We start from the raw sequence: 18638 nt of genomic DNA on the forward strand, positions 1-18638 counted from the left end.
ATTCACATTTATAATGACATCTGATATGGTTGGAATTACACTGCCTTCTTATTTTACATTTCATTTTTCTTTGCTTCCTTGGTTGTTATTTGTTTACACTTGGTTTTTATTTGTTTTATTTTGTTCTGCTTTATTTTTCCTTTCTCCCCTTTTGTCAGATTGGTTGAGATGTGATTTTCTTTTCTCAAGGAGGAAGATTCATTTATTTTCCATTCCATGTTTGGAAAGTTATACATTATATTCTGTTCTTTCAGTGGATTATCTTTACATCTTAAATAAACGTATATAAACTTATATATAGTTTTCTTAGTAAAGTTTACAGTTAATCAGTATCTATATCATCTCACAAAGAAGGCCTTAGTATACTCTTTTATTTATTTATTTATTTATTTATTTATTTTATTTCTTTAATGTTGTATCTATTTTGTTTATTTATTTATTTTTTGGCTGCATTGGGTTTTCGTTGCTGTGCGCGGGCTTTTCTCTAGCTGTGGTGAGTGGAGGCTGCTCTTTGTTGTGGTGCACGGGCTTCTCATTGAGGTGACTTCTCTTGTTGTGGAGCATGGGCTCTAGGCGCATGGGCTTCAGTAGTTGTGGCACGCGGGCTCAGTAGTTGTGGCTCACGGGCTCTGGAGCACAGGCTCAGTAGTTGTGGTGCATGGGCTTAGTTGCTCCGCAGCATGTGGGATCTTCCCGGACCAGGGCTCGAACCTGTGTCCCCTGCATTGGCAGGCAGATTCTTAACCACTGCACCACCATGGAAGCCCTTAGTATGCTCTTTTATTTCTCTTCCTTACTAGTTCCTTCTTTTAAAATTATTTTATATTAAATTTATTTATAAATTTTACAATATTTTTATCACATCCTGCATAAGTAATTATTTAGACTAAATTATAAGATGAAGAAAAATTTTTTTTGCTTACCACAAAATCTTCCACCCCGTATCTTCTTTAGTTCTTTATTGGTTAATTTACTGGATTATATTCTCAAATAATTACATCAGAGTCTATTGTAGGTAAATTTATGGAAGCTTTATATCCGTAAAAGTGCCTTTATTGAGGGGGGTTGGTTCAAGATGGCAGAGTAGAAGGACATGCGCTCACTCCCTCTTGTGAGAGCACCAGAATCACAACTAACTGTTGAACAGTCATTGACAGGAGGACACTGGAAAACACCAAAAAAGATAACCCACATCCAAAGACAAAGGAGAAGCCCCAATGAGACGGTAGAAGGGGCACAATTACAATAAAATGAAATCCCATAACTGCTAGGTGGGTGACTCACAAACTGGAGAACAGTTATACCACAGAAGTCCACCCACTGGAGTGAAGGTTCTGAGCCCCACATCAGGCTTTCCATCCTAGAGGTCTGGCAATGAGAGGAAGAATTCCAAGAGAATTAGTCTTTCAAGGCTAGCGGGATTTGATTGCAAGACTTTGACAGGACTAAGGGAAACAGAGACTCCACCCTTGGAGGGCACACACAAAGTAGTGTGCCCACCAGGACCCAGGGGGAAGGAGCAGTGACCCTTAGGAGACTGAACCAGACCTACCTGCTAGTGTTGGAGGGTCTCCTACCAGCTAGAGGCAGGGGGTTTCTGTGGCCCATGGCAGGGACAAGGACACTGGCAGCAGAAGTTCTGGGAAGTACTCTTTGGCGTGAGCCCTTCTGGAGTCCACCAGTAGCCCCACAAAAGAGCCCATAGGCTCCAGCACTGGGTCGCCTCAGGCCAACCAACCAACAGGGAGGGAACTCAGCCCCACCAATCAGCAGACAAGTGGATTAAAGTTTTACTGAGCTCTGCCCACCAGACCAACACCCAGCTCTACTCACCACCAGTCCCTCCCATCAGGAAGCTTGCACAAGCCTCTTAGTAGCCTCATTGACCAGAGGGCAGACAGCAGAAGCAAGAAGAACTACAGTCCTGCAGCCTGTGGAAGGAAAACCACATTCACAGCAAGAGAGACAAAATGAAAAGGCAGAGGACTATGTACCAGATGAAGGAACAAGATAAAACCCCAGAAAAACAACTAAATGAAGGGAGATAGGCAACCTTCCAGAAAAAGAATTCAGAATAATGATAGTGAAGATGATCCAGGACCTGAGAAAAATAATGGAGACAAAGATTGAGAAGATGCAAGAAATGTTTAGCAAACACCTAGAAGAATTAAAGAACAGATAAACAGAAATGAACAATTTAATAAGTGAAATGAAAAATACACTAGAAGGAATCAATAGCAGAATAACTGAGGCAGAAGAACAGATAAGTGACCTGGAAGACAGAATGGTGGAATTCACTGCCGCAGAACAGAATAAAGAAAAAAGAATGGAAAGAAATGAAGACAGCCTAAGAGACTCTGGGACAACATTAAATGCACTAACATTCCCATTATAGGGGTCCCAGGAAGAGAAGAGAGAGAGAAAGGACCCGAGAAAATATTTGAAGAGGTTATAGTTGAAAACTTCCCTAACATGAGAAAGGAAATAGCCACCCAAGTCCAGGAAGCACAGAGAGTCCCAGGAAGGATAAACCCAAGGAGAAACACGCTAAGACACATAGTAATCAAATTTACAAAAATTAAAGACAAACAAAAATTATTAAAAGCAACAAGGGATAAATGACAAATAACATACAAGGGAACTCCCATAAGGTTAAGCCGCTTTCTCAGCAGAAACTCTACAAGCCAGAAGGGAGCAGCATGATATATTTAAAGTGATGAAAGGGAAGAACCTACAACCAAGGTTAATCTACCTGACAAGGATCTCATTCAGATTCGATGGAGAAATCAAAAGCTTTACAGATGAGCAAAAGCTGAGAGGATTCAGCACCACCACCTCTACAACAAATGCTAAAGGATCTTTTCTGAGTTGGAAACACAAGAGAAGAAGAGGATCTACAAAAACAAACAGAAAACAATTAAGAAAATGGTAACAGGAATATACAGATTGATAATTACCTTAAATGTGAATGGATTAAATGCTCCAACCAAAAGACACAGGCTTGCTAAATGGATGCAAAAGCAAGACCCATGTATATGCTGTCTACAAGAGACCCACTTCAGACCTAGGGACACTTACAGACTGAAAGTGAGTGGATGGAAAAAGATATTCCATGCAAATGGAAATGCAAAGAAAGCTGGAGTAGCAATACTCATATCAGATAAAATAGACTTTAAAGTAAAGAAAGTTACAAGAGACAAGGAAGGACACTACATAATGATCAAGGGATCAATCCAAGAAGAAGATACAACAATTATAAATATATATGCACCCATCATAGGAGCACCTCAATACATAAGGCAACTGCTAACAGCTATAAAAGAGGAAATCGACAGTAACACAGTAATAGTGGGGGACTTTTAACACCTCATTGACAACAATGGACAGATCATCCAGGCAGAAAATAAATAAGGAAACAGAAGCTTTAAATGACACAATAGACCAGATAGATTTAATTGATATTTATAGGACATTCCATCCAAAAACAGCAGATTACATTTTCTTCTCAAGTGCACATGGAACATTCTCCAGGAGAGACCACATCTTGTGTCACAAATCAAGCCTCCGTAAATTTAAGAAAATTGAAATCATATCAAGCATCTTTTCCAATGACAATGCTATGAGATTAGATATCAATTACAGGGGAAAAACCCATAAAAACCAGAAACACATGCAAGCTAAACAATACTTTACTAAATAACCAAGAGATCACTGAAGAAATCAAAGAGGAAATAAAATACCTAGAGACAAATGACAATGAAAACATGACGATTCAATACCTATGGAATGCAGCAAAAGCAGTTCTAAGAGGGAAGTTTATAGCAATACAATCCTACCTCAAGAAACAAGTCTCAAATAAACAATCTAACCTTACACCTAAAGTAACTAGAGAAAGAAGAACAAACAAAACCCACAGTTAGTAGAATGGAAGAAATCATAAAGATCAGAGCAGAAATAAATGAAAAAGAAACATAACAGTAGCAAAGATCAATAAAAATAAAACTGGTTCTTTGAGAAGATAAACAAAATTGATAAACCCTTACCCAGACTCATCAAGAAGAAGAGGGAGAGGACTCAAATCAATAAAATCAGAAATGAAAAAGGAGAAGTTACAACAGACACCACAGAAATACAAAGCATCCTAAGAGACTACTACAAGCAACTTTATGCCAATAAAATGGACAACCTGGAAGAAATGGACAAATTCTTAGAAAGGTATAACCTTCCAAGACTGAATCAGGAAGAAACAGAAAATATGAACAGACCAATCACAAGCAATGAAATTGAAACTGTGATTAAAAATCTTCCAACAAACAAGAGTCCAGGACAAGATGGCTTCACACGTGAGTTCTACCAAACATTTAGAGAAGAGCTAACACCCATCCTTCTCAAACTCTTCCAAAAAATTGCAGAGGGAGAACATTCCCAAACTCATTCTATGAGGCCACCATCACCTTGACACCAAAACCAGACAAAGATACTACAAAAAAAGAAAATTACAGACCAATATCACTGATGAATATAGATGCAAAAACCCTCAACAAAATACTAGCAAACAGAATCCAACAACACATTAAAAGGATCATACACCACGATCAAGTGGGATTTATCCCAGGGATGCAAGGATTCTTCAATATACGCAAATCAATCAATGTGATACACCATGTTAACAAATTGAAGAATAAAAACCATATGATTATCTCAATAGATGCAGAAAAAGCTTTTGACAAAATTCAACACCCATTTCTGATAAAAACTCTCCAGAAAGTGGGCATAGAGGGAACCTACCTCAACATAATAAAGGCCATATATGACAAACCCACAGCAAACATCATTCTCAATGGTGAAAAACTGAAAGCATTTCCTCTAAGATCAGGAACAAGACAAGGATGTCCACTCTCACCACTATTATTCAACATAGTTTTGGAAGTCCTAGCCATGGCAGTCAGAGAAGAAAAAGAAATAAAAGGAACACAAATTGGAAAAGAAGAAGTAAAGCTGTCACTGTTTGCAGATGACATGATACTATACATAGAGAATCCTAAAGATGCCACCAGAAAACTACTAGAGCTAATTAATGAATTTGGTAACGTTGCAGGATACAAAATTAATGCACAGAAATCTTTTGCATTCCTATACACTAATGATTAAAAATCTGAAAGAGAAATTAAGGAAACACTCCCTTTTACCACTGCAACAATAAGAATAAAATACCTAGGAATAAACCTACCCAGGGAGACATAAGACCTGTATGCAGAAAATTATAAGACACTGATGAAAGAAATCAAAGGTGACACAAACAGATGGAGAAATATAACATGTTCTTGGATTGGAAGAGTCAACATTGTGAAAATGACTGTACTACCCGAGGCAATCTACAGATTCAATGCAATCTCTATCAAATTACCAATGGCATTTTTTATAGAACTAGAACAAATAATCTTAAAATTTGTATGGAGACACAAAAGACCCGGAATGGCCAAAGCAATCTTGAGGGGAAAAAAACGGAGCTGGAGTAATCAGACTCTCTGACTTCAGACTATACTACAAAGCTACAGTAATCAAGACAATATGGTACTGGCACGAAAACAGAAATACAGATCAATGGAACAGGATAGAAAGCCTAGAGATAAACCTACGCACCTATGGTCAATTAATATATGACAAAGGGAGTAAGGGTATACAATGGAGAAAAGACAGTCTCTTCAATAAGTGGGGCCAGGAAAACTGGACAGCTAGATGTTAAAGAATGAATTTAGAACACTCCCTAACACCATGTACAAAAATAAACTCAAAATGGATTAAAGACCTAAATGTAAGACTGGACACTATAAAACTCTTAGAAGAAAACATACGAAGAACACTCTTTGACATAAATCACAGCAAGATCTTTTTTGACCCACCTCCTAGAGTAATGGAAATAAAAACAAAAATAAACAAATGGGACCTAATGAAACTTCAAAGCTTTTGCACAGCAAAGAAACTATAAACAAGATGAAAAGACAACCCTCAGAATGGGAGATAATATTTGCAAACGCATCAATGGACAAAGGATTGATCTCCAAAATATATGAACAGCTCATGCAGCTCAATATTAAAAAAACAAACAACCCAATCCAAAAATGGCTGGAAGACCTAAATAGACATTTCTCCAAAGAAGACATACAGATGGCCAAGAGGCACATGAAAAGCTGCTCAACATCACTAATTGTTAGAGAAATGCAAACCAAAACTACAATGAGGTATCACCTCACACCGGTTAGAATGGCCATCATCAGAAAATCTACAAACAACAAATGCTGGAGAGGGTGTGGAGAAAAGGGAACCCTCTTGTACGGTTGATGGGAATGTAAATTGATACAGCCACTATGGAGAACAGTATGGAGGTTCCTTAAAAAACTAAAAATAGAATTACCATATGATCCAGCAATACCACTACTGGGCATATACCTAGAGAAAACCATAATTCAAAAAGACATATGCACCCCAATATTTATTGCTGTACTATTTACAATAGGCAGGACATGGAAGCAACCTAAATGCCCATCGACAGATGAATGGATAAGGAAGATGTGGTACATATATACAATGGAATATTACTCAGCCATAAAAAGGATCGAGATTGGGTCATTTGTAGAGACGTGGATGGACCTAGAGACTGTCATACAGAGTGAAGTAAGTCAGAAAGAAAAACAAATTTCGTATATTAACACATATATGTGGAATCCAGAAAAATGATACTGATGAACTGTTTTGCAAGGCAGAAATAGAGACACAGATGTAGAGAAGAAACCAAGGGGGGAAAGTGGGGGCTGGTTGTGGGATGAATTGGGAGATTGGGATTGACATATATACACTAATGTGTATAAAATAGATAACTAATAAGAACCTGCTGTATAAAAAAATATAATAAAATTTAAAAAAAGTACCTTTATTTCCCCTTTCTACCTTAGTACTTGTTTAAATGGATAAAGGAATATTGGTTTAAAAATTGTTTTTCTCAGTACTTATTACTCGTTTGACTTCTTGAATCCATGTTGTTAGTGAGAAGTGTGATGCAGATGTAATTATTAAAATTTTGTAATACTCATTTTTCCTGTGCATAGCTTTTAGGATTTTCTCTTAACCTTTAATAATTCCATAATGTGGGTCTTGTCTTTCTCTAATTCTTCATACTCAGCAGTTGGAGGACTCTTGTAACTTATTCCTTTCATATGGGCTCTGCCTTCAAATAGATCCAGATCCAACCACTTATCATCTCCTCTGCTGCTACGATCCTGGTCATATCTCAAGCCACCCTCATATCTCACCTGGATTATTGCAGAAGTCCTCCCACTGGTCCACTGGTCTTCCTGCTTCCACCCTTGGCCCTGTAAAAACTATTCTACCCTTGCTCCTCTGTAGCAGCCAGAGTAGTCTTTTAAACAGTCTTTGTATAGAATTCTCCAGTGACTTCCCATTTCACCCAGCGAAAAAGTCAATGTCTGTACAGTGTTCTGCAGCATCCTGCATATTAGTCACCTATATTTCTCTGATCTTCTTTCCCCTTTTTCTCATTCCTCTCTAGGCACCCAAGCATCCTTACTATTCTTCCTTGGATTTCAGCAGGAGACTAGTATGTGTTCTAAGTCTACCAACTTGATTCTAGCTATGTCTTTGATTTTTAAAAAAAATATTCCTTTATATGATGTCATGGTCTGTCAGCAGAGACATTAGGGTTAATTGAATGAACGGGCAGCATTTGCAGTCTAATGCCGTATCATATATTCTTTGTAAAGTCCATACAGAATTAGAAAATATGGGCACCGTATCCTTGAATCCTGTTCTGTGGATGGAGTTGAAGGAGCCAGAACCTCAGGCTTACAGGCAGGTAGGGGCTGTGGATGGAGGCTGCCTGAGCCCGTCCGCTAATCCCCACCACTCCGCAGCAGTGCGTGCGTCCAACCACTCAGCCTTGGAGGCAGGAGGTACATTATACAAAGCGTGGACTTTGTAGTCACTTAGAACTGGTCCCAAATTCTGGTTCTTCCACTGAGTAACGGACTATAGATAGATTCATTTTACATTCACTCATTCAATGGGTATTTATTGAGTGTAAGTATCAGGCCTTGCTTTAGGATCTGGGGATATATCAGGGAAGAAAACAAATATCTCTGCCCCCAGGTGGCTTGAATTCTGTTGAGAGAGCTTTCATTCTAATGGTGAGTTATTTGTAGTCTCTGAGCTTCAGTGTTCTCGTCTATAGGATGAGGCGATTGCATCATCTACTTAATACGAATACTGTAGAAATAGAAGAGGCACAGTACTGGGCATGTGGAAGTTCTCAGTGCATTTTAATTCTGTCCATTCTTCTTCTCCCATAGCACTTCTTTCTAGCACTTACTATAATGCTCTGTAAACTAATTCAGTGCCTGGTACATAGCAAGTAACAAATGAATTAAGGTAAACCGAATTGAATGTCAATGCCTAGGTAATTTTCTAAGGATATTGCAGATACTTTCATTGGAAGGTGCTGGCACTTTCCGTAGTGGGTTCTACTGTCCTCCATCCCTGAAGATCATTGGGAACCTTTATTAGGATGAGAGAGGGAGTTTTAGGAAATTTTGTAAAGTGCTTCTGTTACCTTTGAAATCTTTTTTGACTTCCAAACTGTGAAGGCTTGATCACTCCTATAGCATTTTTCCTGATTCCCTTTTGGGGGGTCAGGATCATATGACCATTTCACTTGGTCTGTTATATATGCAATTTCCTTGTGCCCATGTTGTTTTCAATTACTTAATATCTTCTTAACATATTCAACTTTATGAAAAAATGGAAGAAACCACGGACTCTAGTAAAAAAAAAAAAGGCATGTCATGGAATTGGCTGTTATCAAAAGGGCCTTTCTTGCCCCTGGAATCCATCATGGCTCAGGATCTCAGGCAACTAGAGGAATCCATCCAAAAAAAGCTCTGAAAGTAATGACATAATACGGAGTAATGGAGTTGAAATTTTGTGCTAAGTAATGTTTTGAAATTAGGTGTCATGTTGCCAGTGTGTTTCTAAATTGACAGTCATTGGGCAGCATTCCATAATGTCTCTAGTTTATGTCTTAACTGAGCTGGCTAGGAACACATCAAAAGTCACAGCTTCAAATTGTTATAATGTAGTGCTTGCCGTACTATGGTTATGGCAGAAGCACTTTCATTACTTTGCGTAGCTTATAACCGTTCTTTTAAATTGCCTCTTTGAGTTGACATTTCTCTTAGGTATAATCTACCCTGAGATTAAATTTGGTTAGCCCCTTTATAGTTCAGAACTTAAACTAGTTAAAAATCTTCATGCACTTCTTTATATTCAAGATAATATAGGCCTTGTTAATTTCAACTTCAAGAACTCTTCAGAGATTTTATAGGGACTTTAGCAATAAATTTAGAAAATTATACACCAGTTTTGGTTATAGTATACAGTATTTTCATGAATAGAAATATGGCACTTCAGAGATACTCCAAAAGGGATCTAATTTAGTCTCGTGCCCAGATTTTAGAGTTGTTTTCTCAACTATGGAAGGTAGCTCAGTGGTTGGACTGGATGGGAGTCTTGTCTGTGTACCCAGTGTAGATAAATGTGGAGGGTGTCCTAGGTCCAAACACCTTCAAAAGATTGTTCCACTCCCTTCTTTCAGGAAAAGTGCTTTACATACTACCGCGTCCAGTAGGTCCACCAGGCAATGGTTCTTAAAACTGGTAGAGTTAAAGAAACACCTGGACAGTTTTAAAAAAATTCGCATTCTCAGACTCCAGCCACAGAGAGTCTGACTCGGTAGATAAAGGAGATTTGACCGTGGTCATGAGACCCCTCTCTCTGGACCCTCTCCTACCCTTAACATAGTTTGGTGGTCCCAACACACCAATCCACCCATGACATGCCCCATATGGAGCAACACTTCCAGCAGCAGGAGGACGGGGCAGATAGGCTGGGAGAGGAAAGAGGCCACACAGAGGCCACAGCCAAAGCTGGAGGCTAAATTTGAGACTTTTTGAGAATACCCATTGCTGAGCAGGGGGCAAACACATAGATTACCCCAGCTCCTCCTATCATATTCCACAGACTATAAAGCCAGCTTCTGCCTGAAAATTTTCCCTTCTCAAGTCTGTCACGTGACGGTGTTTGTGTGTGTGTGTGTGTGTGTGTGTGTGTGTGTGTGTGTGTGTATGTTAGGGAGTTTGCTCTCTCTCTTCCTTTCTCCGTTTATTATAGCCAGTTAAATAGAAAGTAAGAGAGAAAGATTATACAGACAAAGAGAGAGAGATATGGATACTTCTGGAAAACTTTAGGTTGGAAAAGACATTTAGGAGGAAACAAGAGACGAACACCTCTTGGAAAAGATATATGAAGCAGTTCCTGCATGATGGAGAGTTAACACTATATTTTTTCTTAGACCTTCTGAAGATACCATGATGACGGGGTACATTTGTATCTCAGTTTCCCCAGTGGGTGGCTTTATTTGTAAACACTGGTAACATCATCACTGAAGATGACCGGTCATTAAAAAGTCTTATATAGGGAACCCTTTGTTGTTCATTCTAAATTAGGCCAAGGAAGTCCTGAATAATTATCATTCATTCAACAAATGTTTATTGATGAGGATGCTAGCCTCATGGAGGGTACAGCCTGATGGAGATACAAGTAAGTAAACAGTCAACAACACCACAGAGTGGCAAGTGCTGTGGAGGGGGCCACAGAAGAAGGAGGGGAGCACCAGAGGAGAGTGATTCACCCAATCTTGGGGAGTGAGGGAAGGCTTTGAGAGGAAGTGCGATCTGAAGCGTGAAGAGGAGCTAACTGAAAATGGCCACAGAATTGAATGTGCCAAGGCTTGGGGGTAAGAAAGCATGACCCCATATCTGGAGAACTGAAGTGGTCCTAAATGGCTGGACTGAACCTGGCAGGAGACGAGGCTGGTGAGTTAAGTGGGGTCCAGATCATGAAGGACCTTACGTATCACATAAAGACGTTTGAAAGTGACATTGGGTAGCCTGTTTCATATACAGATGTCATATTTAGCCTTCTTTGTCTTTCTATCACTGACATGATAATAGCATAAGAAGTATTGCTGTTCTCTTTGTCACAAGTAAATGGGAACTTTCAAAAGTAGGTGTGTGTGTAGAAAAGGGTTAATGCTAGAAGTCTTGCTTGCAAGGTTGGCCCTTGGCTGGCTTCTGGGAACTTGGCTGGTAAACAGTTCCCCTCACTGATATAAAACTTTCTGTAACAGGTGAGGGTGGCTCACTGTGCAAATAACATGTTATATGCTGAAAATCTACTTTTCTTCTGGAACTCTGGAATTTTTATACATGCTAGGCAGAGGTTGTTTATATGACCAGCCCCAGTAAAAAAACAAAAACAAAAACAGAAACAAAGAACAAACAACGATGAAAAAGTCTTGAGGGCCCAGAGTCTCTAATGGGCTTCCTGAGGCAGAAGCATCACACACACGTTGCTACATTTTCATAGCTGGGGAAAGAGTATTCTGTGTGTGACCCTTCATGAGAGGGGGAGAACATAAGAAAGCCACACGAGGATTCCTCCAGACACCACCTCTCTTTCCCATAGGAGCCATTGTATATCCTTACTACATCACCATGATAAAGCTTAGCCATGAATACAATTACATGCTAAGTCCCATGAGACCTTCTAGCGCATCTTCCTCACATAAGGGAGGTCTTGAGGATCCCCAGCACACATGCTATGAATATTTACCTATAAATATTAATTGAATGAGTAAAGAAGTAACCTATTAAGAGATAGACATATTAGTGTCCTTATTTTATATTTGTATAATATTTTTTTTAACCAAAACTTGTCTAACCCAGTTGGATCTCTCACCAAATTTCTCAAATTCTCAAACTTGTCTCTGAATTACTTTTGACTTTTACCTTCAAATGACAAAGAAGTGTTAGCTTTGAGGAGAGTGAAAAGAAGGAGCTTCTGGCTGTAAGGGCAATTTCAAATCAGGAGATCCAGAAAGGGTTTGAATAATGGCAGAAGTCCTCAGAATTTTTATAGTGTCCCAAGGTGACTTTTTTTTTTCCTCTTAACAGGGGAGGACTTACTTGATTGTGCAGCTTCTGGTATACTAATAATTGACTACATTACTGTAGTCATGCAGATAGCCTTTCGTGTCACATTAAAGCTGCACTTGTATTTATGGAGTAATAGCCATGGACTAGATACTTTTATATAATTTATATTGGGAAATTCTACTGAAGGCTTTCTTTTTAAACAACTAATAGAAATTCCTGACTTCATAATGAGCTTCAGATCCTGCCTGGAGGAACTTAAAACCAACCAGGAAATCCTTGGACTGCCTATGGATTTCGTCTTCATTTTTGTAAATTCCTTGGAGCTCGGTTCTTTCTTACTGAGTAACTGCCAGTAATGTGACCCCACTGAGCAGCCACTCCCCAACAGGCTTTATATTTCCTTTCCACCAGCTTGTCTCCCTCTGGACTGAGGTAGGATTGTAAAAATGATAGGTTTACTGCTCCCTGCTTTCTATCTGTGCCTTGTAGCCCTTCCCTTGTAGACTTTTCTAGGACCCAGTAGATGAAGAGCACTGCTTCTTAAGCATGGCTGGGCCTGTTTTTGATCTTTATTTCTTGTCTAATTGGAGAGGATTTACAGTTCACAAGTAGACTTTAATATAGAAGGTCCCTGGAGTTGTTGGTATACAGCAACACAGCGACTTCTCAACAATGTGCAGTTTTACAAGGGTAGTTTCCTTCATAGGCTATTTATGTTGTTTCTGTTCCCATTTTATTGCCTTTCCACCCTTTATTTTTCTCTTTTCTTTTTCACTTATCATGTTATCAGACTCCTCCCCTCAGCTGGCCATTAATACTCATTTTAACACTTAATTGCACTTACAGAATGAAGTTTTATGCTTCTTGTTCATAATTTTCAAAGCAAATGAAACATTTTATTGTATTTCTCTGTTTGCAGTAACTTCATGGAAATGTATTTCATTCATGTGGGCCTAGATTCATTTTGTTATGTTTGAGCAGGGGGATTGTTTTGTTGATGCAGTTTTGTCCTGGGTTGATAGCCTAAATGAAAAGTATCTTTTCTATTGCTGATGTAAGTCTACTTTGAATCAGCTAGTTGCCAACCAGAGTTCAGTTCTAATCAATGTGTAGGTTATTCACAGAAGCCCTTGTATTTAGGGGTGTGTGAGTGTTGCAGGATTTGCTGGTATTTGTTGTGTCATTAGGTTTAGAAAAAAGTTCCTGAAGCTGCTAGTAGTAACCATTATGACTTGGTAGTCTTTATTTTTTCTTCTCAAATAATGTCATTATTACATTGTCTACAGTATGGCCTTTGATATTTTCTTTTCTAGTTTTCCAGAGAGATGGTCATTCAGAGCCTATACATCTGTTCTGTATTTTGACCCTTGGATGAGAATATTCATTCAGGCCAAAAGAGTTAAAACAAAATACCTATGTTATTGCCTCTACAGACCCAGGTAACTCACTTTTGTTCAATTACCTTCATAAAGTTTTCATTTGTAACATACCTCCCACCCCAATTGTTAAAGTGATTTGATAGTAGGATTTTTACAATTTGATAGTAAGATTTTTACAATTGCAGATAAAATTCAAACTGCATTCTGGAAGGTTTGCTGAAGAGTAATCATATGAAACAAATATTTGGCCATGATAGTAACATACTGCAGTGAACACTCTAAGTTAGATGGTTCCCCCAAGTAGGAATATGTTATTTACTTCAGTGACTCCTAGGTGCTTTGATTGTAATGGGTTCTATTAAAAAATTCTGTTCACTTATATTTTCTTTTTACTCAAATATATTTGAACTATTAAGTCATATACATATATGTGTATGTATATTTTATATATAGAATGCACATATGTATAGATATACATCTGGTTCACTTATATTTTAATTACCATTTATATTTTAGCATAGGCTTTTTTTAAGCTTACATTTGTATATTATATAACTTATCTTGCACAACTATGCATGCTATGAGAACAGTTTTTTTTTTTTGGTGTGTGGTGTGTGGGTGGTCATTCATTTGTTTTCTAAACATTTATCAAAACCTTCTGTTAGTCTGAGATTGTGCTAGAAAGATAAGATTAGTTCTAGTTTTCAGGAGTTTACTATCTACTGGGAGGAACATTTAATGCTTTTACATTGTCTATATGTACGCCTTTTGATATACATTATGTTATTTAATTTTTGCAGTGATCCTGTGGGTTATGTTTTATCATCATTTAGAAATAAATAAATGTCAGAACTAGATAGGAACTCAAACCTTCTGCCTCCGAATTCTTTACCAATTCAAATTCCATGCTCCTTCCCCTATACCACACTAATTCTTTATAACAGACCCACATTTGTTATGTTGTCTTATTTCCACGGATAAGTAGTTGCTGTTCTGGGGCCTTGCAATCACTCATATTGATATTATATTAAAAATTGTGGATCTCTGAAATGAATGCCCTGACCACACACGAATGGATTCCTCAAAAGCTTTACTTTTGATTTCTGATTCTACTGCAGGTCATATTTTGAAAAATGAAGTATACCAAGCCTGAGACTTACTCTATAAATCTGTTCCCTAATTCATATCAAAGTGATACTTCCTTTTCATCAGTCTCATTCTTCTGGGAAGCACCAAGGGTCTCCTGGATCAATCAATATAGCTGATCTTTGCAAATTAAATTATTCCTCTTAGTGAGTTTGGGTAAAAAATGATTTAAGCCAATGGAAAATGTGGATTTATCTCTATATTCTGAGGGAATTTTATTAAATTGAATTTCATCTACCTAAATTACTTATATCAAGTGATGGCTGTTTCCCACCCTAGTATATTTTTTAATGCACCTTTCAGTATAATATTCTTAGATATGTCTTACCAGGAAGTAGATATAATATAAATATTGATTTTATTCCTTAAAAGATACTTAAGGAGGCTCTGATACTTACATGGGGCTCTGATAAACTGTTAAGTCTGATATGTTTTGGGATCTACAGTATAGACAGGTTTAATTTTTCATGGCTTTATCCCTTAGGCTTAACTTTCTCTCCATTTGACTTATTTACTTGCATATTGTTTTCCTCACAGCTTCTCTGGTGGCAAAAGTTTTGTGTAAGAAATATGTGGCGTTCTCTCCATGTTATCTCACCCCTAGTGGGGTGACCCTTACTTTATTTCTTCCCTAAAAGGCACTCTAGCTCCAATGGCTGTATGGAAACAAATTAAAAGCTGGGAATGACCCTATAGGACCAGAGTAGAAGCATGTAAAATGTATTAAAAATGATTAAATACTCTGTCCACTTGACCACCCAGGCTCCAATAAACTTCTAGACATGAACCCTGAAGTATTATTTATAAGAATACATACCTATACTTTATGGTCAGTCGTTTCTCTGTATTTTCGTAGCAAACAGAAAAAAGAAGATTGGATTTTAATTGTGTGGATGGACTTACAGTTGCTGTAGTTCCTTTACCCCAATGTCTCTAACAAGTTCAGAAGGGGACTAGGGGGGAATTTTTGGTGTCATGTCATTGGTTTCCTCCCTTAATCATATTCTGTTCAGTGTTTTTATCAATAGCTTGGGTGAAAACCAGGCATGTTGGAATTCATAATTGACCCTGAACTAGAAGGAGTATCTTATATCAGGCATAATGCGAACAAGATGTGAGAGAGTTGAAATACGAAAGATAAATGTAGTATAAATAACCTACAGTCCTGAATTTAGATTTTAAAAATCTATCGTGTTAATATACTAGACTTGGACAGTGATTTACATGAAAAAAATAGATGTTTTCATTGACCACAAGCTTAATCTAAGCTGATAGTGTGACAGGGTTGCTGAAAATATTTATGGAGCTTAGCGAGCAGCACAAGGCGGTAGCTATCCGTTCTCCCCCGGCCCCGCCGCGGGTCCCAGCAGCTCGGGCGGCGGGAGGAGCGGCGGGAGGAGCGGCGGGAGGAGCGGCAGCGGCCAGGCAGCCCAGCTTCGCGGAGGCGCTGCGCCCGCAGGCATCCGGCCCGCGCCCGCCCCGCCGCAACGATGCCCAAAAGGAAGAAACCGGCTCCTGCAAAAGTAGAAACGAAGCCAAAAAAGGCGGCAGGAAGGGATAAATCTTCAGACAGAAAAGTGCAAACAGAAGGTAAAAGGGGAGCAAGGGAAAACAGGCTGAAGTGGCTAACCAAGACACTAAAGAAGTCTCCCCTGCAGAAAATGGAGAAGCTAAAAACGAGGAGAGCCCAGCTTCTGATGAAGCAGGAGGGGAAGAAGCCAAGTCTGATTAATATCACACACCTGGTCCTATCGGGGGTCCCTGTCTCCCTTCTTGTACAATCCAGAGGAATATTTTTATCAACTATTTTGTAAATGCAAGTTTCTTAGTAGCTCTAGAAACATTTTTAAAAGGGAGGGAATCCCACCTCATCCCATTTTTTAAGTGTAAATGCTTTTTTTTAAGAGGTGAAATCATTTGCTGGTTGTTTATTTTTTGGTACAACCAGAAAATAGTGGGATATTGAATATGGGAGGCTTTGATTGTCTTGGGTGTCAGCTTAACATTCCACAGATGGGGGGTAGCTTTTATATCCTATAATACAAAGCATACTAAATGGCAATTTGGAGACAGTTGTGCATTTGATGTCTTAAACGCTTTAAATTACTTCTCTTCCCATGTTGTTTTTGGTAGAATTGTTTCCTAAAGGAAACCACTCACCCCTTGATCTTGGCTCTCCTGGGCAGAATTTTGTGAACTTTGTAACATCTTTGGTCGTGGTAGTCCAGTTCTTCTAGTAACTGTTAATGTGCTGTGAACGATTGACAATTTGAGTATGTAGTGTATATGATATTAAATTGTGAATTAGTGGGACTTACGATGTAATAGCATATTAATATTTGAAGATATTGGTACTTGATATCCTGTGAAGGAAAATTTACCTCCAAATTTTAAGCTGGAAAGTCACTGGAATAACTGTTCAGAAAAGAATCACAACTACATGATTTTTTAGAGTTTTGGTACATATATTGAGAATTGTTTACAAATTGAAATGTCTGTATACTGATCCTTAAAACAACCAATAAAATCTCAATTATGAAAGAAAAATAAAGAAAAGAACAAGATGGTAATACTACCAATAAACCATGTCCTGCTTATACCATGTCTGGAGGGTGATCAGATGAGGATGCTTTAGGAGGGAAGGGGACTTCCTAGCTCACAGTATAAATTAACTATCTGGTTATCTGGTAGAGGGTCGTTGGTGGAATTGAGCATCATGCCGTGGATGAGAGAAGACACAGGGCCTGAGTGAAAACGTGACAAGCTGCCGTATGATGGTTGGAATCCTAGAGGGTAGAACTTGGATGGCTGGATAGAAGTGGAAGACAGAGCTAGTTCAGCATGAGAACGTTAGGCTGTTTTTGCAAGGCAGAGACACACAGATTACCTTTTTCTATCGGTGTTTGTTTATTTATTTATTTATATAAATTTATTTGTTTATTTATTTATTGGCCGAGTTGGGTCTTCGTTGCTGCGTGAGGGCTTTCTCTAGTTGTGGTGAGTGGGGGCTACTCTTCGTTGCGGTGCATGGGCTTCTTATTGCAGTGGCTTCTCTTGTTGCGGAGCATGGGCTCTAGGCGCACGAGCTTCAGTAGTTGTGGCACGTGGGCTTCAGTAGTTGTGGCACGTGGGCTTCAGTAGTTGTGGCTCGCGGGCTCTAGAGCACAGGCTCAGTAGTTGTGGCCCAAGGGCCTAGTTGCTACACGGCATGTGGGATCTTCCCCGACCAGGGCTTGAACCCGTGTCCCCAGCATTGGCAGGCGGATTCTTAACCACTGTGCCACCAGGGAAGTCCCTCCATTGGTGTTTAATATAAGGATATTCAAAGAGTTCAAGGAGCTGGGCAACATACAGCACCCTTGCTGTCACCTTTGTCTCAGTGTTTCCATGACTGGGATGTTCTAGAGAACTGAAGCAACAGCCCAGTGCTGCTCAGGTTATACCTGGGCTCTGCTGAGCTGGCTTTGCTGTGTGTACTTAGTACTTGCTTCTCTAAGGATGGGTTTTCCACCAACAAGTTCAAAGCTTTCTTATTGGACAGAGTTTGGGGATAAAACACACCAGAAGGGTTTGATCACTTACACAGCTTCTTTTGGTTTAACACCAGTCCCTGGTCCAGTTAGCAGGTTTGACTTTCAGAATACTAAATTCAATATGTCTAGGATGGCAAATTTAGTTTCTCCAGACACACATGACACGAGGTATAGCAACTCAGAATCGTGAGTGTGGCACGAGATTAATGAAGCAGTGGAAAGCACTCCCATCTAAGACAAGGACACATTTGTCCCTGAAAGAGCCTAGATTGTAGAAAGAAATATTATTTGGGAAAGTATTTCAGCTAGGTGATTTCTAAGGTCTTTTTCAACTTAAAGATTTTAGAAGTCTTGGGGTCTTGTTTATCTATATAATAAGACAGGCTAATATATGGCTATATTACTAGATCTTTGGCAACAGACGTTACTGATTTTCTTTGGCTTTGAATTCTTTAGGTTTAGTAGAGAAATAACTCTCAGATTTATGTAGGCATTAAATCTCTGCACATTAGGAC

The 18638-nt window shown here is 38.9% G+C and overlaps 1 protein-coding gene and 1 pseudogene across 1 annotated transcript in view; both read left to right on the top strand.

Moving 5' to 3' along the window:
• Positions 1 to 18638, top strand: part of MORC1 (MORC family CW-type zinc finger 1) — a 190483-nt gene that overhangs the window by 53844 nt on the left and 118001 nt on the right. Inside the window, 1 exon segment of the mRNA XM_068545672.1 lies at positions 13379 to 13504. Coding sequence (XP_068401773.1) covers positions 13379 to 13504 — 126 coding nt within the window.
• On the top strand, positions 15891 to 16736 carry LOC137766664 (uncharacterized; annotated as a pseudogene).

Source organism: Eschrichtius robustus, chromosome 6, assembly GCF_028021215.1.
Source record: "Eschrichtius robustus isolate mEscRob2 chromosome 6, mEscRob2.pri, whole genome shotgun sequence".
In the NCBI taxonomy this organism is placed as follows: Eukaryota; Metazoa; Chordata; class Mammalia; order Artiodactyla; family Eschrichtiidae; genus Eschrichtius; species Eschrichtius robustus.